At 33.1% G+C, this 27600-nt stretch overlaps 2 protein-coding genes across 3 annotated transcripts in view; one reads left to right on the top strand and one right to left on the bottom strand.

Annotated features, from left to right (window-relative positions):
- LOC113400677 (allatostatin-A) overlaps nucleotides 1-27600 on the top strand; it is a 241578-nt gene that overhangs the window by 110570 nt on the left and 103408 nt on the right. The gene's annotated exons all lie outside the window — the stretch shown is intronic.
- Nucleotides 1924-27419, bottom strand: LOC113400713 (myb-like protein X). The gene is made up of 6 exons (XM_026640362.2): nucleotides 25563-27419; nucleotides 16782-16849; nucleotides 9073-9231; nucleotides 7975-8139; nucleotides 2990-3091; nucleotides 1924-2109 (listed from the first exon to the last, which is right to left on the bottom strand). Exons 1-6 carry the CDS (start codon nucleotides 27334-27336, stop codon nucleotides 1924-1926), a joined length of 2454 nt encoding a protein of 817 aa, XP_026496147.2. The 5' UTR covers nucleotides 27337-27419.

The raw sequence follows: 27600 nt of genomic DNA, 5'->3' as shown, positions 1-27600 counted from the left end.
GCGTATAAGTTTGCACTCCTGTACTTTAAAAAGCACGTATACAAATAATTTATTGATTAAAGAAATATCAATTGCGACAAGTATACATCATCATACATTTTAGAGAATATGCAGTGCGGTCAATATGATCTGTGACAATGTCACAGAACTTAATAAACAAATTAATAACAAAGTTTTTGCTTGCTACTTCCGGCATCGAACAAATATTGAGACGTGTATAAAATTTGGTTTTTTACACTTAGTCACTTGAACTTGATTCCCGGTGCCATCGACATTTTTCTAATTTTTGGCTGTGTAATAAAATACCTTGTGCGATGTTTTAAATATTATGGCATACATACTTTTTATCGTTCTATCACAACGTTCGCTGTACACAAAGGCCAGTTACGCACCTACCGATTTGCAGATGTCCATGGACGGTGATGGTCGCTTTCCAACAGGTGATATAGTTTTTAAAATAAATATTAATTATGATCAAGAGACCGAGATTAGTCTGTACAGATTAAAAATTTGATGATTATCGGACTATCGATTAAAATAAAACTCGTAAAGAAACTTATATTAATTTTAAAATGTATTTATTTTGAGCACTTCACGAATACAATTATTTACAAAAAATACTTATTCAAACAATACACAGTTTGGTAAGTCTATAAGGCTAAACAACAATGTATAAAATATAAAACCATATGGTATCTGCTGTTTAATAATAGAGCAAACCTTACAAAAAAAAAAGAGAATTAAAAGTGAAATTACTCTTGAAATGATTTTTTTTAATGAATGAAACCTCTTATATATTAAACGTGTATCGTTTTATATAATACTGAATTTACAAATTTATATATATATATATATAATAAATTAGTAAATTTGTAGACAAAACAAAAATATTTATTAAAGAAACGCTTCGTTCGGCGTACGGATGTTTAAATTGTATTATAGTGATTCAAAAGCTTTCCTATAACTTTTCGTAAGTTCCGAAGTAGCATATCTAGTGTCGTGTAGAAACATTGACGTACAACAACGATTCGTTAAATATAGCAATCAGGCACAATTTCGAAATCAAAACAAAATTCAAGTTCAAAAAATATTTAAAAAAAAAAAATCCTATAAAACAATGACCAACAGAATCATCTGTCTGTACGTCAAGTACATTGTTGCTTTTATCATTACGGCGTTACTGAAATCTGTTTAAATATCAAAATTCGTGTTGAAATGTATAAAGATTTGAACCTCAATATTTACCAAAATAAAACTAAGACCAAACATTACAATCTAATATATTACAATATACGAATTTAAAGATTCAGACTTACGTTTATAAAAATGTATCAATTTTTTTTTTAGTTTACAGCGCGAAACGCATAGTCATTTAAAAAATCTACATAAAAGCAAATTTATTTAAAAACATTAATAAATACGACCCGTTATAATTCTTAATCCTACGAAAATACCTTAATTAATTTAAACTTGATAATCATACGCAATTATTTAATAATTATATTACAAATATACTAATATCACCATTTAATAAAAATACGTCACGACTACGTAAAATATAGATACAATATTAAATAAAGAACGGTTAGGTCATAGACAATAGCGCCATATATTTATAAATTTAATAAAATAATTGATTAATTAATACTGAAATAGTAATCTTCAAAATTAGTGGACTAATTTTTTAAGTCTTTGACTAATAACAATTTATTATTATTAAAAAAAAACACATAATACTATCATAAAATATTTTAGATGTGACGCTTGGATTTAATTTAAAAACTTTTCGGAAACTAACCGTTTCAATAATCAAGATGGCGTAACTGAGTTGTGACGTCATTTACTGCTATCGATATGATGATGTCTATCTTTGCACACATCTTTATATCTAAGCAAGTAACTAAGAAAAGTATTTGAGTTGAGTTATCCAAAATATTGCGGTCCGTGCTGGTAAGCGTCCGCTCGTCTGTCTATGACGACCAGGTTAGCGGTCTTGGCAGGGTGGCCGTGGTGGTAGACCCATTTTTTACCATGATCGCGACCTTCGGCCTTAAAGTGACTGTTACCGTTCTTGTGGTGTGAGTCATGACCGCCCGAGGATTTTTGACCCTGGAATAAAATTAATATTTTTTTTATTAAGTTCCCTCTGTTATAGTTAACTTTAATATATATGTACAAATATAATTTATTATATATCTATATTTGTATGACACATGCCTTATCTCGGTTTATCGTTCGATTTATTCTTTATTGTGCACCACACAGAGAAAGAAAAATAAACATAACATAGATTTGGCCTTAATAGAACAGGCGTAGAATTTTATCGACCTTATCGCTATATAGCGATATCTCATGCATGTATAATGTTAGTCTCTGTCGATTTTGACCAAGGTAGCCATTCTTAACGGGTTTTAACCAACTATTAAAGATACGTTTTATTTCACATGTGTCTGCACGAACACTGGGGCACTCCATTCCAACACATCACAATCCAATCATCGGTCGACTACTAACTACTTTACGCGCTTGCGGAGCTGTATATAGTAACATGTTATAAAAGCAATTATTTATATTCATTATTACCTACCAACCAGCAATACTAAGTACTGTGGGGTTCGGGTTTGAAGGATAAGTAAGCCAGAGTAACAGGCACAAGGGTAACATGTCAGTTACCAGAGTGGGTGTCGCATTGTCAATGTAAGGAATGGATCAAATTTCTTACTAATATTGTAAATGCGAAAGTAACTCTGTCTATCTGTCTGTCTGTCTGTCACTCTTTCACTGCTAAACCAATGAACCGAATATGACGAAATTTGGTATGAAGCAAACTTGAACTCCAAGGAAGTCGGCTACTTTTTTTGTCTAACCGTGACAACCAACCCCTAAAATTCGAGCGAATCCGCGGGCGACCACTAGTGGCTCATATTTGTAACGGTGTTGGCTAGGTAGTCCATTTGCGAGTGCGACTAATCTATGTTTTAAAAATTACCTTGTGGAAATGTACATGTCCTCCTTTGTTGAAATGACCTCTTTCGCCTTTATCGAATCCTTCATGGACAGCTTGCAGATTTGCCTTCTTGAAGTGTCCTCCCTGAAAAAATTAAATTCGCAATTTAAAATAATTGTACCTCTTTATGTATTTTATAATCAGTCAATAAGTTATGAGTTCAAACCCCAGGTCGGGCCGATAAAAAGTTATTGGTTTTTCCGTCGAAAAATTCTCCATACAAACCCGGCTGGGAATTCTACATACAGCCCGGAGTCAAGAAGTTAGAAGTGCGTATAATCTCGGTGCCTTGCAAAGGATGTAAAGTCGTCGGTCCTACGCTTGAACTATTTCCGGTTGTGTCAGATTTGCTGCCCCATCAGATTATGAGAGTATGGGAATAGAGAGTGCACATACTTGTACACTACAATATATCCTGCGTATGGCTTGGCTTTATAATTTTAATTAGCCGCCGTGACCAAAATCGTTGAGGATCATATTGGTATTACCATTTCCATGCATATTCCAACTTCTGTATCATCAACAGCAAATTTGATTATATTGGAAAGTCCATACAAGATTAAATTATGAATATTCAATTCGAGTACAATATTACTATAAATTAAAATATTCAAAAGATGCAATGGAAAAGAAAGAAGTGGTCGAGAAATTAATTAAACTTTAGTTGGAGATGAGATCAGAAATTAATTTATGACAGTTGGGAACTTGCAGTCATAAATATTTAGATGTTTTATAAGAAAAATATAAGTTTCTTATATTATATAAGAATAATATAATATAAGAAAAAAGATAATAGAAAATAGTGTGTCTAAAATAAATTTAGGTTGCCGGTCCGTGGACAGATATTCAATATCACTGAGCAGAGATGGCCCAGTGGCTAGGAAAACTGAATCTTATCATTAATTTTGGGTTCAAGGTCCGAGTAAGTCAAACACTTTTGTGTCTTAATTTGTGTCGTGTTCATCATCTAAAAAAGGCATTTTGAGGACAACTGTATTTTGTGACGTAGGAAATTCTGCCACTAAGAAATAACGAGGAAAAGGCGAACCATGAGGCACGTTAGAAAATTTTGCAAAAGATTCATAAGCCGCAAGAATCAGTGATTGCAGCATGAAGCAGTGTTGTAAGACACCTCCGCTCATACACCTAGGACACAAGCCCTACCAACACTAACTATACAAACTTTACAAATAAGGTGAAATATTAAACAAAATTCAGTATGAGTTAATTATAGATGCTTAGATTCGTTAATATAACTTATATAGCTATACATTTTTATAATCCAAAAATTTTCAAGATTGCTCGATTCACCAAACCGCACGGAAACAGTGTGGTTATAGGACCATCACTTTCTCCTCGGGATTTAAGACCTTTATCCAGTACAGGCTGGATACACTTACTTAAATACTTTAATTTGCTCGTATTCAACATCAAAGTTTTTATTCATATTACTTTATTAAATCCACAAATAGAAAATTTAGGTATCCATACCCTATTTCAGTCGAAGTGGGCGTAAGTATGAATAATTTAACGTTTACACATTCCATACGATTTGCTTGTATACACTGCTATATTATACACTATGTACGGTTCGTGATTAATATAATATCTTATATATTTAATTACAAAAGGTACATTAACGATAAACATAATTTTTACAGATTTTTTTAAAATGTAAACTAATTATGAAATATATCGTTATATAATATTGGAAAACTCATATTAAAAAAGTAAAGTATGTTATGATTGGAATGTATTCACCGAAAAAGAAATATATATCATTGTTAATAATAAAAACAGTATAACATTTAACTATCTACATACATTTTTAATTTACTTCAAAAGTTCCGATAGCATCATTGTCCTCATTAAAAGCACTATTTTCCGTTAATCTATAATTAATATTATATACAAGATCTCGACCATTTTTTTTATGATATCGGTAGGCGAACGAGCAAATGGGCCACCTGATGGTAAGTGGTCACCACCGCCCATAGACAATGGTCACTAACTTTCCTAAAGTTAAAAGTAGAATATCTGATGAATGGGTGGTACCTACCCAGACGGGCTTGCACAAAGCCCTACCACCAAGTAAAAGTTCTTGCGTGATGGGATCCATTTACCAGGTGGTGGTGACAATCAGCCTTTTTTTATCTCGCTGGCAAACCCATTTACGCGTTTCCAACACATGAAGTGGGGAGGCGGACGACTCACTGGCGCTAAGTGGACCGGAATACCCACTATTAACCAGTGATACTCATTCCGCCTCATCGGGGGGTGCCACGAGATCGATTGCGCATCTAGCATGACGCGCCAAAAAGTCTGTCTAACTACGTTACATAATTAAAAAAAAAAACCACAGAGTTTTTACAACAAAATGCCCAACAAAATAAATGTGAAAATGACGAAACATTTGTGTTACAAAAGTAATGAATTTATACATAATAATATACTCTATGGTAAAGACTATCTCAAGACTATTTCAAGTAACAATATAATCGTAAAATTCATTGATTTTGAATAAAAGAACGAGAATCCCGCTGAGTTAATTTCGTCGGTTCTTTTCAGATCTTATTTCAGGTATTTTTTCTGAACCGGTAATAGACTGTTTCAATATCGGATACAGATTTCCTTATACAACCATAACCGATATTAAACTTATATAAAAATTACATTAAAGATCAAGTCATTCAAACATCAAAGAACGTGAACTCATTCCTTTATCAGAATAAAATAATAACTGTTTTAATATTTTTTTCCAATGTGGTTGTATTACACAAAGCTCTATCTCCTTTTTCGAATGTCAAATTGATGAAAAAAGAAAGAGAAATCAGTGTGTAAATATTTACCGCTATGCAATAACTCTAATTTAGGTCATTTCGTTTTTAAGAAAAAAATTATAATTGAACTCATTTAACTGCCTTCATATGATCAGGCTAATTAGACTAAGCCGACTGTTAGAGATTGCGTCTGACATTAAGTCCGAACTTAGCTTTGTAAGGAAACCAGCAAGTATTGGGTAAAATTCTGCCAAATGTGTATCCATAGATCAGCATTGCTGAAGCATGGTGAAACAAGCTCCAAAACCTCTTTTCGTTTGCGTTTGCCCAGTAGTCAAATATTTACAGACTACATATTTTGACATCAAATATAACCTAAATGAAAACAATATAAAAATATTTATTATTTGAGAGGAATAAATATAACTATTGCATTTCGTTTCATCAACAAGTTCGAGTCTTGACCGTATTTTTTTTCAAATTAACTGTTACTAAAGTAAATAAGATTTCATCTTAAGCACGTCGACCTTGAATAAATTGTAAACAAATTTATGATAAGCCTTTCGTAATGCCAATCTAAAATCAGAAGGATTCATTTCAAAAAACACTAATACTTTCTAGACTGAAATAGTCACGAACTATTTCTTATGCGTTTAGCAACTATCTGTGATCAAATAGAAAAACATAACACTAAAAACAAACCTAATTATAAAGATATTCTACCGGCAAATAACTGTACACTGTATTGTTGTGTTCCGGTTACAAGGGTGAGTGAGCCAGTGTAATCACAGGCACAAGGGACATAACATCTTAGTTCCCAAGGTCGGTGGCGCATATGTGATGTAAGGAATGGTTAATATTTCTTACAGCGCCTTTGTCTATGGGCGGTGGTGACCACTTACCATCAGGTGGCCCATATGCTCGTCCGCCAACCAATGCCATAAAAAAAATATATATATCAACATAACTTTCCATAATCTTCTACATATAAAAGCGAAATACCATTGACTGATTAATCACGAGATCTCAGAAACTATAACACCAAAAAAACAAAATCAAACTTGAAATTTGGCAGGTAGGTAGGCAGGTAGGCTAAGAACGGATTTTACGAAATTCCACCCCCTAAGGAGATAAAACGGGAGTTGGCAGTATAATAACAAACATTTAATTTCATCAACATCTTGACCGATTTTCTTTTTTAAATTGTTACTAAAGTAAATAAGATTTCACCATAAAAACATTCAACCTTGAAAATTGGAATTTAATTGATGATAAGCATTTCGTAATGCCAATTTAAAATCGGACGGATTAATAGAAGAAGTCAGACGGTTTTTTTAAGTTTATCTAGATTGGAAAACTGTGTCCAATGTCAATTATGTTATCGTTCTAACCGATTTTGGGCATGGCGGCCATCGTAAACAGAGATTAACCAACTACGCTGGACATACTATAGGGCACAAGTGTGGGTACAAACACAGCTTCACTCTCTAAACCCTCACTCTCATAATCCGATGGCACGGCAAATCCGATACGACCGGAAAGATTTCGGCACAGGCCCAGGGCTTTACATGCTTTTCGAGGCACAAGAGTGTATATACTTCCAACTTCCAGATCCTTGGCTGTTTTTGAGATCATTTCTACCGAAAAACCCAATAACTTTTTATCAGTTCATCCTGAGGCTTAAACCGAGGACCTAGGGATCTTTCTTCTGTCTAGTCATTGGACAATAGAATATCAATACTATTAATGTGGAATCACCTTGGAGCTTCACTGAATCCAACACAAAAAGGAACATTAAACTCGCTTACTAGAACATAAAAAATATATAGTACGAGTATAAACGGATGACTAGAGAACTTATTATTTTTTTGAAGTTGGGGAAAAGACATCTTTAATTCCAAGATCGCCAAATTTTAGATAAAATGATTGAGCCAATCTAACCACAGGCATAAGGGATATAACATCTCAGTTCCTAAATTTAGTGATGCATTTATTTTTTAAGGAATAGTAAAAAAAATTCGGCACCAATATTTATCGGCAAATCACTTACCATCAGACCGCCCATTTTTGCATCCGATAGCTATTTAAAAGATATTTTAAAAGTTATACTAAGGGATCTTTAAATACAAGAAATGCTAACTAGCTAGATTTATTGGAAAAATAATTATTAAAGTAAAGAGAACTCACCGATGAGTGTTCTTTGTCCTTGTGATAGCCGCCGTCGTGTTCTTCGTCGTCCATATCACCTTCTTCTTCAAAGAATTCTACTTTCTTCTCATATTCATCTTTTTTGTGGATATCATGGCTACCTTTCGTGCTGTGCCCTTTTGAATGTTTGCCAGATTCTTCATACTTTAAAATATAAAACAAAAATTAACATTTGACAAATTCACCATTCTTAATTTTATAAAATCTAATAAAAATAGATCTGTTCTCTGTTATGATATTCCAAGAACATTAAATCGTGTTTAAAACTTTAGAAACTAAAAAAGGGTTACAATATCCGTGCATCTTCCAAATGGGATACCCCTCCGTCTTTCCCATTCACCACCTTGCATAAGGTAAGTCGTGTCGAAACACTGTTAATTGTTAATATTTCTAGTATATTTTATTTCAAAGCCTTTCTGCACATAACTGTTTATGAAGTCCGAAGTGGTAAAGTTCAAAGTAACCACATATGTCAAAAAAGTTAGCTACTAATTAACGCCAGTTCGTTGATACAAAGGCAGTATGGAAAAGTATATTTTATGATAAGAAAAGTTTATTGCGACCATGTGCCATTTGTAACATAGTGAAAATTATATTTGAATTGTTATTATATGTACTACAAATATAGCCTGATTTTAAATTTCTAGTCTACAAACTGTATCAATAACTGGGCTACCTAGCAATTTTTGTTTTCAAATAGAATACCTGGATCTTAAGATTAGGGTTTTAAACCAACAGAGAAACAATATCTTCATGCTTAAAGATGGGTAATTTCACAGTTATAAACAGCTCATATTAGGACGTGTCTTAAAGTGTCAGATGAAAGTTTATTAAACTGCGTATTGTACTGAATATTCTTCTGGTGTAGCAAGCTGTTTGCAAGCTCCTTCTGGATTTAAGAGTGAGTAGAATTTCAAGAAAAAAATTAAGAAAGATGTTATAGTAAAGATTTCATATCAATATTTATAGACAGTCTTCCTTAGTTTCGTATTTATTTTTTGGTAGTTATAGATATTATTTTATACTTTAGTAAATTTTAAATTAAAACTTAATATGACGTCATAAGGTTGTATATACCTTGGCGTGCTTCTTGCCATGTTCCTCGTGGTGGTGGGAGCCGTAGTGATCGTCTTCTTTGTGGTGATGTTTGTCGATACCACCGTGGTCGTCATACTTATCTAGATGGTCCTCCTTGTCATGGTGACCTTTCTTGACCTTGATATCTTTGTGGACGCCCTGAAAATTAATAAAATTACAATATAATTACTAGTCAAAACTCGCATTTTGTTGTGTATATAATTACGAAAATCCTTATCTCGATTTTTGGGATCCATTTTTTTCCTAGGATTATGTTAAAGACATGAAGAAATTCTGCCACATGTGTATTCCACCAACCCCCATTGGAGCAGCGTGGTGGAATATGCTCCAAACCTTCTCCTCAAAGGGAGAGGAGGCCTTAGCTCAGCAGTGGGAAATTTACAGGCTGCTAATGTATAATGTATGTACGTAATTAGTATATTGTAGTACGAGATGGCCCAGAAGTTAGAACGCGTGCATCTTAACCGATGATTGCGGGTTCAACCCCAGGCAAGCACCACTGAATTTTCATGAGCTTAATTTGTGTTTATAATTCATCTCGTGCTCGGCGGTGAAGGAAAACATCGTGAGGAAACCTGCATGTGTCTAATTTCAACGGAATTCAGCCACATGTGAATCCACCAACGGTATAGCATTTGATGATATAAATCATAAGTTCTAAGGGTTCACAAGAACTAGTCATACGAATGATACCGAAGGTACAGTTAGCGGTTGAGGTGAGACCGATCTTTGAATGAAATTCAGTTCTCGCATCACGCATTGTCGGACTGCCTTAATTAATACCACGCTGTATTACAGTGGAATAATTGACTTGTGAACTCAGCTGTCTCGCCGTTACCACAAGTTTTTCATGTAGATTATCTCACTATAATTATATATCAGAATAAATAAATATTGTGACTTCTTTTTGATATACATACTTCTTCTACTAAGGCTGCTTCAAATAACTAAAATATAATTATCATTGTACATAATAATGGTTAAAAATATATATATATATCCCGCTGAGTTTCTTTCGCCGGTTCTTCTCAGGTCCGAGGTGCTAAATTCCGAACCGGTGGTAGATTTTTGACAATCAATAAGCAAGTGTAAACACTTCTATATTGAATAAAGATTTTTGACTTTGACTTTAACTTTGATACACTCACCTAAACACACAAACAAACATCGCCATTTAAAATCAATTAAGTAATATTTTAAATTTAACGGCACTTATCCTTACAAATTTTCGTTCATCAAATTCAATTATTCAAGTGTTTTTTTTTTATCCACTGCTCATAGACCTTAGCGTTGTAGGAAACCTTAACCATTCCTTACATCGCCAATGCGCTACAAACCTTGAAAGCTAAGATGTTATGTCACCTTTAAACTGATGCTGACCGATCTGAAGACTGAGTTAAACATATTAGACGAGTTTGCACAAAGCCCTAACACGAAATTTGTAGAGCACATCAAGATCGCGCAGTTTTAGGGATATATAAAACATTGTCATATTAAACTGCGTGATTTGGTTAAATGATAACTATTGCGTGGATAATAATAATTTCCTGTAGTGGGCCATTTGTCCAGCTCGTCTGGACAGATACCCCACCCACACGCAGTCTTCTACCGCTATCTAATAATAAATGAAATTAATGTGTTCTCGCTTAAAATTTGAGTGAACCAGTGTATTTTTAAGTGTACGTACAATACGTAGCGTTTTATATAATTTTATCGTCTTTATGAAACTTGTATTAATTTAATTGTATTAGTATGAATGGACATTACTTTTTGTTTTTTTTTTATTTTAATAGCAGCCTCTAATTAGTCCACAATGAACTATAAAACAATATACGTTTTAATGCACTTATTATTATTAAATATAATTATTAATAAAAATTAACACTTAATTAATATCTAGGCTCGAAATTATATTCGAAAACAAATCGAAAATCAAGTGAGATAGCTTAGTAACAAACCGACTCGCAGCGAGTTATAAAATTGATTTATACAAATTAAAATGAGTTCCGACTTGTGAGGGATCGATGATAGAGTTAAGTTAACCCACTTATCTTTGACTTAGAAATTCATCGGAAAATAACTTTATTAAATTAAAATATTTATTAATTTAGATTAGATAGTTATTATTTAAATATGTATGATTGTATTATTTTAATGTACTATCAGTAAATGTCGCACGATTGGGCTGAGGTTTTCCTGGTGGGTAGAGGGCTTGAATTCCACCACTCTGCTATAATGCGATTTGGTGGATTAATTTAAGTAATCCTTAAAATAGTGTTATAATCATTATTGTAAATTTATATGAATTTACACGTTTCGATATTTTTAGGTGTTCTTTATTTTACTTTCAAAGTACTTGGTGGTAGGGCTTTTTACAAGTCTGTGTACCACCCACTTTTCACTTATTATACGACAAAACAACAATGCATGTATTGTTGTGTCTGTCTTAGAACCAATGGCCCTGGAGCTCTGGGGTCCTCTGACCTGTGCTTTGAAAAGAGCGGGTCAACCAGCTCGCCAGCTCCAGAAGCTAGAAAACCTCGACCCTGCTCACAAGATTTTTGTTTTTTTTGAAGAGCAATATAAGTTAAAAAGTTGCAAAGAGACCAGTGTAATTACAGACACTAGGGACATAACATTTTAGTTCCGAAGTTTGTAAGGAATGGTTAATATTTCTTACATAATATCTACGAGCATGGGCGGTGATGACAACATAACACTTAATGGCCCATTTGAAAGTCCTACCTGTGTCATAAAATAAAACATATCTATTGTTTGATTAAACGAAACAATGAGCTAAATTATACTTGATTGTCGATTGTTATATATAAAAAATATATAACATAAACAATTTTTTGCGAACAAAGAATAGCTCAAACTACTACGGACACAATGCGTTTGTTGAAAAACATATTCAATGAAGAATTAGATTTGTTGTTCGATGACTATAATAACGCATTGAAGTCATAATAATATATTTGAAAACAATGAGTTGGATTCTCAGTAAAACCGTTGATCGTAATTTAGTCCTTTGGTCTGAATACCGACAAATACCTAACTTGGTATTGTATACGAATAATATATAGGAGATTTTAGTTATCATGAAGCTATTTATTGATGTTATTATGACTTTTGTTAAAACATTGAATATTTATGAAATATTCATAGTCATTAGACTATTTTGATATGAAAGGTATATTAATTAGATAGAATTTGACGAACACATGAAGCACATGAAAAATTTTACCGTCGTGTTAACGTACATAGGACTAACTCAGCTCTATTAAATTTATTTTTGAATGTATGTATGATTAAACACTTTCTAAGTATATTCCGCGGGCCTCGGAAAGCACATTAAGCCTCCGACGACCTCCGTGGTCGAGTAGTGTGTACACCGGTTTTTATGGGTACGCCACTCCGAGGATCCGGGTTCGATTCCCGGCCGAGTCGATGTAGAAAAAGTTCATCAGTTTTCTTTGTTGTCTTGGGTTTGGGTGTTTGTGGTACCGTCGTTACTTCTGATTTTCCATAACACAAGTGCTTTAGCTACTTACATTGGGATCAGAGTAATGTATGTGACGTTGTCCAATATTTATTTATTTATTAGAATACGAGTTTGTCTACATACCTATGGCTGTACAATAGTATCGTTTTTGGTTGATCGGTTTATGTATAAGAAAAATTCAAGGCACGTTCTTCTTATAAGATCTGCTATCGTTAACATCTCAAAGAAGAATCGGGGATCCAAGTCCTTTCTTCGCTCCAATTGATATCTTGTCGATAGAGACAACTTTGTGTATCATTGGATTAGACAAAGGCTTGTGATATATCTGTAAGCTGTTCTGTTCTGTTTTCTTTACTGATCCAACTCGAGGTTGAACTCGGAACCTTGAGGACTGCTGCTTTATAAGCTAGCTACTAAATGTCAGAAGAAACTCCGATACATATACAACACATTATGACCATGATAACGTATATATAATTAAGTACCACCTAATGACTTTTACAATTATAAAGATACTAGGTTCCACGTGTGAGGGGGTGAAAAGGGGTTTGGGTTAGGTGTTAATTACCCTAAGTCCTTTATATATCACTGACAACGAGTATCCAATGAAGCTGTGTAAATTACGGCATGTAATGCACGAAAGGATAATAATTATTAAAAAAAATAAACGAGTAATTGGATTAAAAAAAAAAGATTAATTGTTTGTATTATATTCGATTTTTGAAATTCATAAATACGTTGATGTTACCAGTCTATGGAATGGGATGGTAATTACTGAGTCTGTTAATTCTTAAAAGCGATATAACTTTGGTATTCCTAATATTATGTTCTTTATTTAAATTTACTGTACGCCAATCGATATTAACACATCTAAGTTTATAAATAATTCTTGTATACCAATAAATATAATATTACTCGTATAATATTTAGAATATAAAATATTTAAGCTATTGTGTCGTTGATATAAGAAAATTAATTTGTGTTAATTAATGGAATTTGTAATCTTTTCATGAAACAAATGGCCGGAGCCTTCTCACTGTCATATCACAAAGTGGTCATTCGCTCATGTGACGTCGTTTTATGACGTATTTTGTCTGTTTCCTGGTATCTGTTGTTTGCTCCCCCGACTGATACTCGATACCCGCTTTATTTTGAACCTTAGATCTACGCATTACGGTTTACTTTGGCTTTTCAAATCTTAGATGACCAAATCCTCTTGTACCGTACCTCAATGATATAGTCATTGCTAGTTGGTGTTCGAAGTATTGTTATATTTTATGACACTTTTAGCCATAAGAAAGTAACCTATGTTCTTCTTTGGGATTCTAGCTTAGGTCTGTTTGTATGTTGTTCTTTAACTGTTAAATTAAATTTAGTAAGAAGCAAGCTTGAACTCCAAGAAAGGACTTTGGTTACTTTTTTTATCCTAATACCTTTCAACCAAACACAACATGCGAGCGAATCCACGATCGACAAATAACTATTACATAAATAACAAGACTAATCATAGATCCAAAATATTACTCTAATTTGAATTTTTTGTTATTAATTAACAATGTAAAACGTGCAGGCGTTGTTGCTATAAATAAACGGCTTCATAATTGCAGTGGCTGTTGCGGAGCCACTGGTGCCGTGGGGAATGGAGGCGCGACAAACTTACACAGAGCATTAACCCAGTCACGTGTAGTTGTTTACATGAATATAGAATAACGGCATTAATTTTAAATAGAACATAAGCTAATATTACGCGGAGTTCCATCAAAATTAATACAGTCATTTTCGCGTAATGCTTACACAAAGAGATTTAAAAAAGTTTATTATAAATAAAGTAAAAAAATTACGAAGGTTTAGAGCTCTTTCCATCCTGCTTCAACGCGGGTTGATGGATATGCAATAGAATTCCATTGAAACTAGACAAATGTATCCTCACGAGGGTTTTCTTTCACCGCTGAGCACGAAATTAATAATAAACACAAATAAATAAATAACATATAAAAATTCAATGCTTGCCCGGAATCGTTTAAGATTCGTGTCTAACCACTGTGCCAATATATTTGATTTATATGAGACTAGTTATAAAAGTTTACCTATACCAGATTAACTACAACCATTTACTCCTTGGAGGGGTGAACTAAAAAGTAGTTTATGTCCCGAGACTCAAACTTTCTTGGTACCAAATTTCATCTAAATCGGTTCAGCGTTTTAAGCTTGAAGATATAACAGATAGAGTTACTTTCGCTATTCTGATGGACGTGCAACTGTATTTATACAACTGTTATAAAATACTAATAACAGATTAAACATTACCCGAACGAAATCAGCAACGACTAAAATAAAAAAACAACGATTAAGGCTGCACACAGCGGTCTCTTTGATTGTGAACGTTTTTTTGTCGGCGATGGCGTTTGTAGTCTTACGAACGAGTCCAGATACGTTCTGTATGAAAATGCTCTTTTTTTTTTTAAATATAAATATTGGACAACATCACATAAATTACTCTGATCCCAATGTAAGTAGCTAAAGCACTTGTGTTATGGAAAATCAGAAGTAACGACGGTACCACAAACACCCAAACCCAAGACAACATAGAAAACTAATGAACTTTTTCTACATCGACTCGGCCGGGAATCGAACCCGGGACCTCGGAGCGACGTACCCATGAAAACCGGTGTACACACTTCTCGACCACGGAGGTCGTCAAGCTCTTACTGGTAATAATAAATTCTATTTTATATTATTAATAGAATAATATTAATAACAGTTTACCCCGCAATTACACGCCTCGTCTTGCTAATTCCGGGACCACCTTCGAAACAGACATGACGTCACGCGGGCGCGGCGACAGTCTACTTAATAACATCTTGAAATTATCGACTGACAGCTTAAGCTGGTAGGTTGAAATAAGCTAACAGTAAGAAATTTTGTAAAGGAATTTCTTATGGAACGTAAGTAAGTCTTCCTTTACGGAAACTATTTGGGGTCGACACAAGACTTCATTTCCTTCTATGCTCCTCGAGTGTTCGTCATCTAATCGCATATGAATCGTACGTAACTATTATTCAAAATTCTCTCTCCTAAGGCAGTTAAATACTGGATAAAAGTTTGTTCGGAAATTCGTTATGAGTTATGTTAAATATATAAAATCATTATTTAGGTTAAAGTTAATGACTTAAAGATTGTTAAAGTTTTTTTGAAAATTCATCATCTTTTAGGAAGAAACCTGCATGTAGGCATTTAATTGGCTTTGTGCAAAACCGTCTGGGTAGGTACCTCCCATTCATCAGATATTCTGCCGCAAAGCAGCAATATTTGGTATTGTTGTGTTCCGTATAACTACAGACACAAGGGACATAACATCTTAGTTCCCAATGTTGGTGGCGCATGTGCGAAGTAAGGGATGTTTAATATTTTTAACATCGCCAATGGGCGGTGGTGACCACTTAACATCGGGAGAAACATTTGCCGGTCGGCCTTCCTACTACATAAAAAAAAATCTACCTCGTTTATCCACCAACCCGAAATTGAGTACCATGGTATAAGCTCCAAATTTTCTCCCCAAAAAGGCGAGGAGATTTTTGAGACGACAATTACGTACTATAGATATAAAAGTATGCAGACTCTTTATTTACGTAAACAGATTAAAATATGTCCATTCAATTGAACATGAACATGGTGGTTAAATAAGGTAGGGAATAAAATCATACTATTTACAATTCTATATTTAATTTTAAAATTGAATGGTTCATTCGTTCATATCATTCACATCATGTGTGCAATCAGATGAACTATTCAGAACATATTTGTTTGTCGATGGTCTGGATATTAAAACTCGATGCATTTCATTATTTTTGCAATATTATTGCTATTGAAAAATGTAATAATATTTTTATTGAAACGTGCAATTATTACGAAAGTCACTTGGTGGGGGGTTGTACCCCCAACGATATTAATTATTATTGTGTCCAGAATTAAAGTGTGAGTAAGCCAGTGGAACTACACATACAAGGGTCATATGTTATGCCACAAAACATTTTAGTTCTTAATGTTGGTGGCGCGCTGACTACGTGAGGAATGTCTAATGTTTCTTACAGTACCAATGTCTATGAGCAGTGGTGACCACTTACCAGTTGGCCTATTTGCCAAGCTGACAACCTAATTTAAATTTTAAAAAAAGTAAACTAACCTCATAGGCTTTCTTCCCGTGTTCTTCATGGACGTCATCCTGTTCCGAGTAATGTTCTTTTTCGCCACCTGATTAATAAATAATAAATTGAATGTAAAACAATAGTATTTTAAATTACATTTAAATTAATTTTATTTCATAATAAATAAATAATAAAAACTTCATTCATGATAGAGTTATTGAACATTGTTTTGGTTACAAAAGTAGGCTTCTACAATGATTATTCCTTGTATGACTTTTTATAACAGTATTATCAAAATAAATAACCGTCTTCAAATTCAAATACGACATGGGAATATACCCCCAAAACGATAAAATATTTTTCAATAAATGACATATTTCTTATGTAACAAAAAAAAACTATTCTCAGTAGTTAGTATTTTTAAAAAAGCTATTCAAATTGATAACCGTCTTATATCTTATGTCGGGTAAAAAGAGTAACGGCTATGCGTTTAATCTCGCTAGATCATTTTGTTAAAATCTACATTCCGTACAGGGACAGGAATCCGACACGGCCGGAGGGAACTACACTAACTACAGGTTTTTAATAAAGTAATATCATATAAAATCTTTAAATAAAATAAAATAAATACGAAAGTAACTCTGTAAAATGGGGGTAAGTTTGGCGTATTTAAAGCCGCAGGTTCTAGCTTATTACTAGAAATTATTAAAAATTAATTTGCAGTGCGGTATAACTACCTCTAACAACGTGTATGCAAATTTTTGTAATGATATACAATAGTTAAGACGTTAACGCGTAACAAACTAACATTCGCATTTATGATATTAGTTAGGATTAGTCATTATTTCATAACAGTGAAAAGTTTACAACCACTGGACACGAGTCACTAGTTCCCAAATTATAGGTAAATAAAAAACGTGTCTACGTTAATTTAATTTTATAAAACCGACCAAAGAGGTTTTTTGTAAAAATAAATTTCGAATGCGAAATTATAACACAATGTAATTGACGGTTCGGGGAAAAATATAATAGAGTTGCGTCTGTTCGCTAATGCAATTTAAAAGTAGGTTATATAGACAGATTACGAGTCATGTCTTCGCTTGAAAAATTAAAAAAAAAATAGTAGCTCAGAAACATTGGTGTCGTTCGTTTCATCCCATTTTTTATTTTATTTAAATTATGTATTAATATATAAAGATTAATTACCTCTTATGTTAATTTTGTTGTCGACTAAACCTTCAAAAATGTGATTAATTTTGGTGACCTTTACCGTTTGGGTTTGCTTTTTTGTTCGGTTTTTGAGGTTCGAAGGGTTCCTCACCAAAAACATATTTTTTTTAGTAAGAAAACCTCTATCATTGGCTTAAATTAGAAATAACGCAAATTTCTTTCTTGGTTAAGATTAATCGTAAAACGCAATACCTCCAAACGAGTTCCTTTATATTAAACTTAGTACGTACGTTACGACAGATAGATTAATTTTATGTACATAACAAATCCATCAGGAAAATTAAACTAGGAAATATAACTCTTCATTAATGTTTGTTTTTTATTACCGAGCATTAAGACATCGGTCACCTAATTTATTCAATGAAATTAACTAAGATTCGAACAATAATACTCTATGAATATTTATGAAGATACGCGTGATGCAAATTGCATCTGTATTCGTAATTTAATACGAGTTATGTTGGTGACTAGCTATGCCCCATGGTTCCACGTTCAACAATTTATTAAATAAATTGTATTATAAAAAATCGAATATTAATGCTTGTTTACGGGGAATTCCAAAAAAAATATATATATTAAATATACGCATAGATGGGCAAATGGGCTACTTGATAGGGAGTGGTGGTACGGACATTGGCTCCGTTATCATTTAAATCCATCAACTATTTGTTACAACACCAATGCACCACTAATCTTGGGAACTAAGATGTTATAGCACACACGCACGCACCACGCACACACGCACGGTCGTACACACACACACTCACACACATCAATACTAAAAATTGCTGTTCGGCGGTAGAAATTCTGATAAGTGATACCTATCTATCTATTACTTATTATAGTTTCATTTATTATTATTATTTTCACCCATTATAAAGATTTCCTCAGCCGAACAGAGTAATAAAAATATATATATATTTTTGGTTACGCTGTCAATTTTAAAATGTTGTTATTTTGAGGATGCTGACAATCTAATTTTATGTATTTCTAAATTGTTAAATTTACTCTACTCATTAACTTGTTTATCTACAATTATGCTTGCTGAAGCTTAGTGCATGCTGTGGTCTCCTAAAACAATTGAAGGAGCACACAACTTGTAACCCTTATATTGTCTAATTTTATAAGAATATGTATTTAGTGTGTATCTTTTGTTGGAGACTCGTGAATTAAATAAATAAAAAATAATTGATTTTTGCTAGATGTGCTAATAAAGAGATTTTCATAAACGTCTCTCGAGGAGACGGACACCAAACGCGTATTGGTAGATACATGTCTTGCAGAACTATATTCGAAACATCCAGTTCTTTTCGCAACGGCCTCTTTCATTTTGAAAACGGGCACCCTAAGGTAACTTGACCTGATTATGGTGATGGGACCCGACTGGATGAAGGCGGAGAACTGGATCTTTGGCGCTCATTGCTTCCTATGTCTAGGAAATGATGATTAGCTAATGATGGCGATGAAAATTCAGCATTGCTTGCACGGTTTTGAAGATAAGATCTTATGTTATTATCTTCAAAGAATTCCTTCGGCATATGTAGTAGAAATGTTTAAAATTTATTCAATTTATAAATAAACTACAGGTGAATTCATGTGTTACAGCAAATTCGCTTCGAGATAATGCAAATTGTTTTAACTTTCTATTTTCACACTTTCGTCTCCGATTACTTCCAGCGAAGATGAACCGTAACGCGGAATACCAAGCTTACGTAAGGCCGTGAAACTATTTTAATTTCGAATTTCACTTATCTTTGGTTCAATGCAATAATAATATTATTGATTTTTATAGTATATTAATGTAATTCAAACATATGTTTTTGTTTTTTTTTTTAATATTCACGATTGTGAAAAATATTAAAACAAAAATAAAACGCACGAGTGTTTTGAAACCACGATTTAATCTTTTAAATTAAAATCAAAAAGCATTACTGTACTATATACTTATTTATATTCGTAATGTATAATTTAACCTTGTATTTTTCCTAGTGCCCGAAATGCAGCCACGAGACAGGAGTTGATGCGACGTTTTAATGTAAATTTATGAGAAGTTGGCGTTTTTCACAGCGCACTGTCTATACCCGACTCGGATATAGCAAAAGTGATTTACCAGTTTAAGTTAAAATAAGTTGTGATTAATAGTTTATTCTTATTGTTGTTGGTTGTGGAATTGTTACTAAGGGAACGATGGGACTGACATTTAGCTTTGTCGCTAAAAAGTCCCAAAAAAAAAAAAAAGATTAAAAAAAAAAAACTGTCAAAGCTGAGAACGCGTCGAAAGAAAGCAGTTCATTGACACGCACACTTTTAAAACAGTATGACGTTTGACGAGTTGCAAGCATAGCCGTCACGCAACCAAGATAATAAAGTTCGTTTGTTTTAATTCTTTTGTAGTGCGAATCTATCAGCAATATATAAAAATATTAATAGAATTTAACAATCGAATTATCGTAATGGAAAGGAAAAATATGATTTAGTATATTTACGAACCACTTAAACTACAGACACAAAAGTTATATTTGACATATTAGTTCCGAAGGTTACTGCCGCATTGGCGTTGTAAGGCATACCTTATTAATATTTCTAACAGTACCGATGTCTATAGTCATTCGTGGCCTTTGACTTTTAAGTGGTCCCTTTGACAATCTATAAAAAAAAATAAAGGAATAATTTCGAATCGGAGAGATTGACAAAGAAAAAGTAATGCGCTTTGTCTATGCTATACAAAACGCGCTTCCATTATTATTTCTGATTTATTTTTCTATTAAATATCGTGTTTTAAAATATATATATTTAAGTAAAATATATAGACTTATATAAAACCAAATTTTCGAACGTATTTTCTCATTAGATAACTATTACATAAAGTTTAAATTAACACTGCGGTTGGAGTCAATCAATATGAGTTATACAGATGGACAATGCAAGCCAATCCCGATCACGTACCGTGAAAACTTCCGTAATGAATATCAATAAAAAAAAGGGTAACGAACTCTTGACAGGTTTTTTTTTTCTCAATACTTTTGAAACATTCCGTTAGACAATATTTCGCATCTATTTCACAGATTAAAAGTAAAAGTTTTTTCAAATTGAATTTCATTCAATTCTATGTTTTTTTTTTTAAATGTAATTATTTTGTAAATACGACAAAAGATTGACCAAAGATGAAATATATCACTTTATTATTATTGAAATCCAATTATAAGTATTTTGAAATGAAACTTTATTCATTAATTCTATATTATCGTCATTATAGCTTAAAAAATAATTATCGTAATGAAAACTCTGTTAAATAACTCTTTGCGCTTCTACGCTCTACTAGACCAACTAGTATTCATAATTATTAAATAATAACAAAAATTAAATAACTTTAATTTAATAAAAATAAATATAAAAATAACGCCTGCTAGCTGTTCCGAATTTGAGTAATAAATACTCGTAAATAAGAAATCTTTCAGTAACATTCGCAATATATTTGACGCTCCAGTTTATGCGAAATTGATTTCTGAAGCATCAATAGAACTATGTTAAAAGTAAAGTAACCATACCTTGAGGTCGTGTGCAATCAATTCGTCTCAGATCTAAATTACTAAATAATGAATATAAACCGTCAATACTTTCAGTAAAAAAGATGGTTAATTAAAATAATGACCTTCGTTGATAACGCAATATCAGTGCAAAATACACTTGGTGACAGGGCTTTGCGCAAGCCTGTTTGGGTACCCATCTTAACAATTGATATGCTCACCAAACGGGAGAATTCAACTGCTTAATTTATATTTATGATTAAACCTCTCAATGAAGAACGAGAATCTCCTCACGATTTTGCATGTATGGCATTAGATTTCGTCACATTTGTTTTTATTATCAAAACATTGGAGCAACGTGATGTTCTAAACATTCTATTCAAGATTTTGAATTGATTTTACAGGCAGTTCCTCTAGATTTTTATATTAAAATTTGTTACTGACAATATTATCCACTTAAATCTATATTTATATGATGATTGGACGTTCTAGAAGCTATACCAATGTAGATATAAGGCAAAATAACCTTATGTTATGGGTTCAAAACCCAGGTCAAGCCGATGAAAAGATTGCAATTACTTTAAAAAAATTCTCAGTAACAGCCCTGAGTCTGAAAATTGGAAGTGCGCATACGCCCGCCTCGGAAAGGACATAACCGTTGGCACTACGTTTGAAATATCTCCAGTGGTATCCAATTGTCCGTACCACCGGATTATGACAGTTAAGGAATAGAATCTCCCTTGAGATTAATGGTATCTGATCTGTGGGGATTCGTTGTTAGTTGCAACGTATACTCATCTCTAATCCGAAATAAAAGAAATAAATCATCTTAACTCTTCTGAAAAACTATTGATATTGAACATTGTATATTGTCAAGTAAGGAGTACCAGATTAACTTAATACGTCTTTTTTATGTGATTTGAAACAAATGACAATCTATCTATTCTAATCAATGAGGATTTTAATGTTTAACTCAAAAAACTACTAAACACAATAAAACATGATGTATAACGCATTTAAGTATATAACATTATTTTAATATAAGAAGCTGTTCTTCGCAGTTTCACGAGCTATAATTGGATAAAATGAAAATTTGGATTATTCGCGTAAAGTTGTTTTTTTTTTTTTAATTATATATGTAAGCGGAAAAATGGGCCATCTGATGATAGGTCACCACCGCCGATAGCCAAGAAGCCATCAATCTTGGAAACTAAGACGTTATATTGTCTGTAGCATATTTGTGTAGAAGCCTCTGTCATCATTATTTGATTTCAAGTCATTGCTGCGTTATTATTGTGAAATTATTGCATTATCTTTTATTGTATTCAAGTTATCAATTCACTTAGCTCTTTAGTAATTTATTATCTAACTAGAAATGTTGGAATTACTAACGAAAATTGTAACCACAGATTTTTCTTTTTCGTTTTTGACGTGAATTGTAACGATTTGACAATTTCTATAGTTCTAAGTTATCAAGAACGTATTGTGATACTGATCTAGAATAAGTCACTTAAGAAGCTTTAAGCTCCCTCGGGCTTTCCTCTCTTTCTCTCAGTATATTTCTAACAACATTAATAACAACATTAACAGCCTGTAACTTTTTCACTGCTGGGCCTCCTCTCCATTAAAGGAGAAGGTTTGGAGCATATTCTACCACGCTGCTCCAATGCAGATTATACCTACCTAACATCTGTCTTAATAAAAACTTTTGAATTTTCTTACTTTTTTTTTAAATTTTTTTACTTAAATTACTAAATATACGTTAAAAACGCCAAGGTAGCGTAGAGAAAATTTATACAATTTATGCAAAGTGGTAGGCGGTGAAGAAAAACATCTCGTGTAAACCTGCGTGTGTCTAATTTCAACGAAATTCTGCCACATGTGAATCCACCAACGCGCATTGGAACAGCGCGGTGGAATATCCTCCTAACCTTCTCCTCGGAGGGAGAGGAGCCTTAGCCCAGCAGTGGGAAATTAACAAGCTATTACTAAATATATGTGCAAAGTTTGCTTTTGACTAATAAAGGACTTGCTTACGTTACAATAACTTGTGTATAAAAATAAACAAAACCTGCGTATAAAAATAACCGAATACATCGCCTACTCACACACATTTCGGTGGCTTGAAAATAACTAACAGCTGTACGTAGTTTCAACACAATGAGATGAACGAAATGTGAATTACCAAAAAAAAAATCATAACTTTCAGAATATTTTTTTTACACTAAACAACTTGATACTTAGTAGAAATCGGTTCATTATTCAGTTATTGAAACTATAAGAATTCTTCAAAAGCATTTCAGTGAATCAGCTCAAATAAAATGATAACTTAGTAATTTGAACTAATAAATGAATTTCCTTTTAGGGACTTTATCGAGAGAAATCTTGAAATACACACATTTAAGCCTTTTAAAATATTTCTTTTGCAATTTTACTGCAATAAACAGACTATTGCCGTTGCACGTTTGAATGCGTAAGATGGTAGATTAATTTTTAATATCAAATGTCACCTTTTATGGTTTTAAATGCAACATATCGTTTAAGTTAAAAGAGTGATGTATGTTATTTTAATACCGTCATTCATCATTAGTGACAACACTAATGACTTTTTAGTTGACTGCACACCTTGGGAATGAAATGATCGCCTCCAGGCTGCTTCAAATAACTAAAATATAATTATCATTGTACATAATAATGGTTAAAAAATATATATATATATATCCCGCTGAGTTTCTTTCGCCGGTTCTTCTCAGGTCCGAGGTGTTAAATTCCGAACCGGTGGTAGATTTTTGACAATCAATGAGCAAGTGTAAACACTTCTATATTGAATAAAGATTTTTGACTTGACTTTGACTTGACTCATCAAGACACCACCTGTCTATTACACTAAGATAGGCCTGTAACTTTCTCACTCAGTTTTGATAAGGGACAACAATACTGAGCTATTTGGTGGTAGAATATATTATAAGTGAGTGGTACCTACCTAGGTAGACTTGCAAGCCCTACCAACAATATAATAGAGTAAAAATACAACTGAGAATTTTATGAATATTTCAAGTGCCTATCTGTTGCCATTTTTACTCGATATCAATATCGAGCAAAAAAGGGCGTTTTTGTATGGGAATCCCCCCCTTAAATGTTTATTTTATTTTCTTTTTAGTATTTGTTGTTATAGCGGCAACAGAAATACATAACTTGTCAAAATTTCAACTGTCTAGCTATCTCGCTTAAGGTACAGCCTGGTGACAGACAGACGGACGGATAGACAGCGAGGTCCCGTTTTTACGAATTGGTTACGGAACTCTAAAAAAAGATGTATAAATTTGACAATCAATGTATGCCCGTTTAATAATTTCGACTTTGACAGTATCTATCTCATTGCTTTAGCTTTAATTAAGATAGTTTATGGCAGGAGAACGCGGGGGCAAATATTATTTGGCCAAGGAAATAAATATATGTTTACTTTACAATAAATAAATGATGAGTCTAATAGTGATAATAAATAAATCCAGCCAATTATTTAATAGACACTAAACCACAAAGCTACTAAGCTCTTTGGATTAGACAGATTATTCTACTAGAGAGAATTCCCGTTTGGAAACTTGAAAAATACATTTTTTTTTTGAATATACAAATATATTTTAAAAATAATGTATATATTTTATTTATATGAAATATCATTCGATATTGAGGTCAATATATCATCTTTTTGTCAATGACCGGGTTTTAGTACCAGACCCTTGTTAAAGAAATTAGGTTTTTCGAGGACTACAACAGTCTAAACGTATACCGGCTCCACTCTATTATTCAGCACTTAAGGTTGAAAATTCTACGATTTTTGTCGTCTGGCATGTAACCGACGTTTTGTGTAGAGAACCCAAATATTTCATAAGGTAAGTAGAACGTGAAAGGTTCATGCAAATTGAAAATAGTATCTTATCAGATGGATCTAAGTTGACAAAAAAATAGAACATTCTAGAATCTTATATAAGCGCAATCATCATGACATTCACAGCTTCGGTAAAACATTTTAACTCACAACGTTAACGAGTTTAAACTAACCTGTTTCACGGTGATAGTTTTCGTCGTTCTTTTTCTCTTTTTTCTCCGTTGAAGCATGAGCGGCATCGCTGGCATCTGATGCTGAAGGAGCAGTATCGTCTGGACCGGTTTCCGCAGATGGTGCAGTGTTTGACGCAGATGAAAATGCATCCGACGAAGATGGACTGCTTTCTGTATATGTATGTGTTCTTGACGCGGTTTTACTGTTCAAGCCACTTATTATTTCCTCGCTTGAATCAGCTGTGGTATCAGGAACAGGTGTAGTTGTCTTTATTTTAAATTTACGCTTGTTTTTTCGCACCTTCGGGAAAAATAGCGTTGGCTCGCCCTCTTTTGATTCAGCGTCTACAGGAACTAGTGATATTCTAATATTATCATCATCTCTATTACCTTGAGCTGAATATCTAGATGAGAATCTTTCAGGTTTACGTATCTTTGACTTTTTCGGCTTTTTAGTTGTTGCTAAATAATCTTCGTCAACACTCACTGTATACAAATTTGGATTTCTAAATACGGAAAATTTACCTTCTCCTTCAATTTTATTGGACTTTTGTCTTTGTTTTACTGTTTTTCGTGACGTAGTTGTTGGAGTAGTAGTAGTAGTCGTTGTTGTCGTAGTAGTTGTTTTAATATTGTTTATTTTATATTTATCTTTAAACGATGGTTCTCGATCTTCGAATTCATCGTAATCTTTTGTAATTTTTTTCCAATTTGAACCAGGGTGGGCATATTTATCATCACTATTCCTTTTTGTTCCAGTTCTTTCTAATTCTCTCTCTAATTCTTCTTCAAACATTTCTTCTTCTTTGATTTTCTCTGATATTGAACGCTGTTCTTCTGCATGCCTCTGTTTTAATTCATCAACACTATTAAGTATCTTTGCTTTTTTAGCGTCGTTTTCACGTTGTTTTTCTTGGTTTCCGGCCTCGTTTTTTTCACGCTCATTTTTTTCGTTTTCCGTAGTGGTTTCGTCATAGTCAGCACTATCATTGTCGTCATTTGTCTTTGAAATTTCTTTATTTTCTTTAGTTACTTCTTCATTTTCATCGTTATCATTTTTACTTTTGACTTCATTTTCGACTTTGTCATCATCTTCATCTTTATCTTCGACATCTTCTTCATTTTTTTCTATATTTTTTTCTTGCAATGTGTCATCATTTTTTGAACGCGAATCTGAATCGATATCTTCATTTTCGTGTTTTAAATCTATAATAGGATCTTTATTTTCATTAACTTCTTTTACACTGTCCTCGGAGTCCTTTTTGACTACATATTCTTCTTCGTTTTCACGTTTTGGTTTATCGTTATGGCGTCTTGAATGTTTTCTGCCCTGGTTTAGCGCTTTAAGAACAGGACTGTCGCTAGGTTTCGTGATTATATTTACAATTCCTTCTATGTCTGATATGTCAGTATTATTATCTAATTTAACGGAGCCAACTTTTTGGCCAGGCCTGTTTTGATCAGACCATTCCTTTTTCTCGTAATAATCATCACTGTCACCACCACCTGTACCTTTATCATAATAATCATCACTTTCTGAATCAGCGACAGCTCTCATTACGAAATTGACAGGGGGTGCCAATCTCTTTTTTGGCTTAGCTTTGGCAACGTCAATGAATTCTCCTAATTCATCTCCGTGCTTGTTCTTAAATGGTACCCAATCGGGAAAAAAGTTTACGTCTGTCTGACGTTTCGTTACATTTTGTTTAACTCCTATACTTAAAGAGTCGCAAGTCGACACGATAAATATTAAAATCAAGATAAACGCTGACATTTTGAAACGAGAGAATGTTCATAACATCATAACTCGAATGATATTAGTAAACACTACCGGACGGTAACGGTTGAAGGTGTCAACGGCGCGGTACGAACTGTTCCCATTGCTTAAACTACAACTATTTATACTGTTTGCAAAACAATTCGCTTCGGTCACTCGATAGAATAAAGTGGATCGATCTATGTAATCGCAGAAATAAATATTGATAGATCATTTGTCTAGCTAACTGATACCGGATTTAGCGTAGTGAAATTAGAATTT

The sequence above is a fragment of the Vanessa tameamea genome, chromosome 22, assembly GCF_037043105.1.
Source record: "Vanessa tameamea isolate UH-Manoa-2023 chromosome 22, ilVanTame1 primary haplotype, whole genome shotgun sequence".
Taxonomy (NCBI): domain Eukaryota; kingdom Metazoa; phylum Arthropoda; class Insecta; order Lepidoptera; family Nymphalidae; genus Vanessa; species Vanessa tameamea.
The sequence above is the reverse complement of the archived record's forward strand: the minus strand, read 5'-3'. Positions and strand labels throughout refer to the sequence as shown.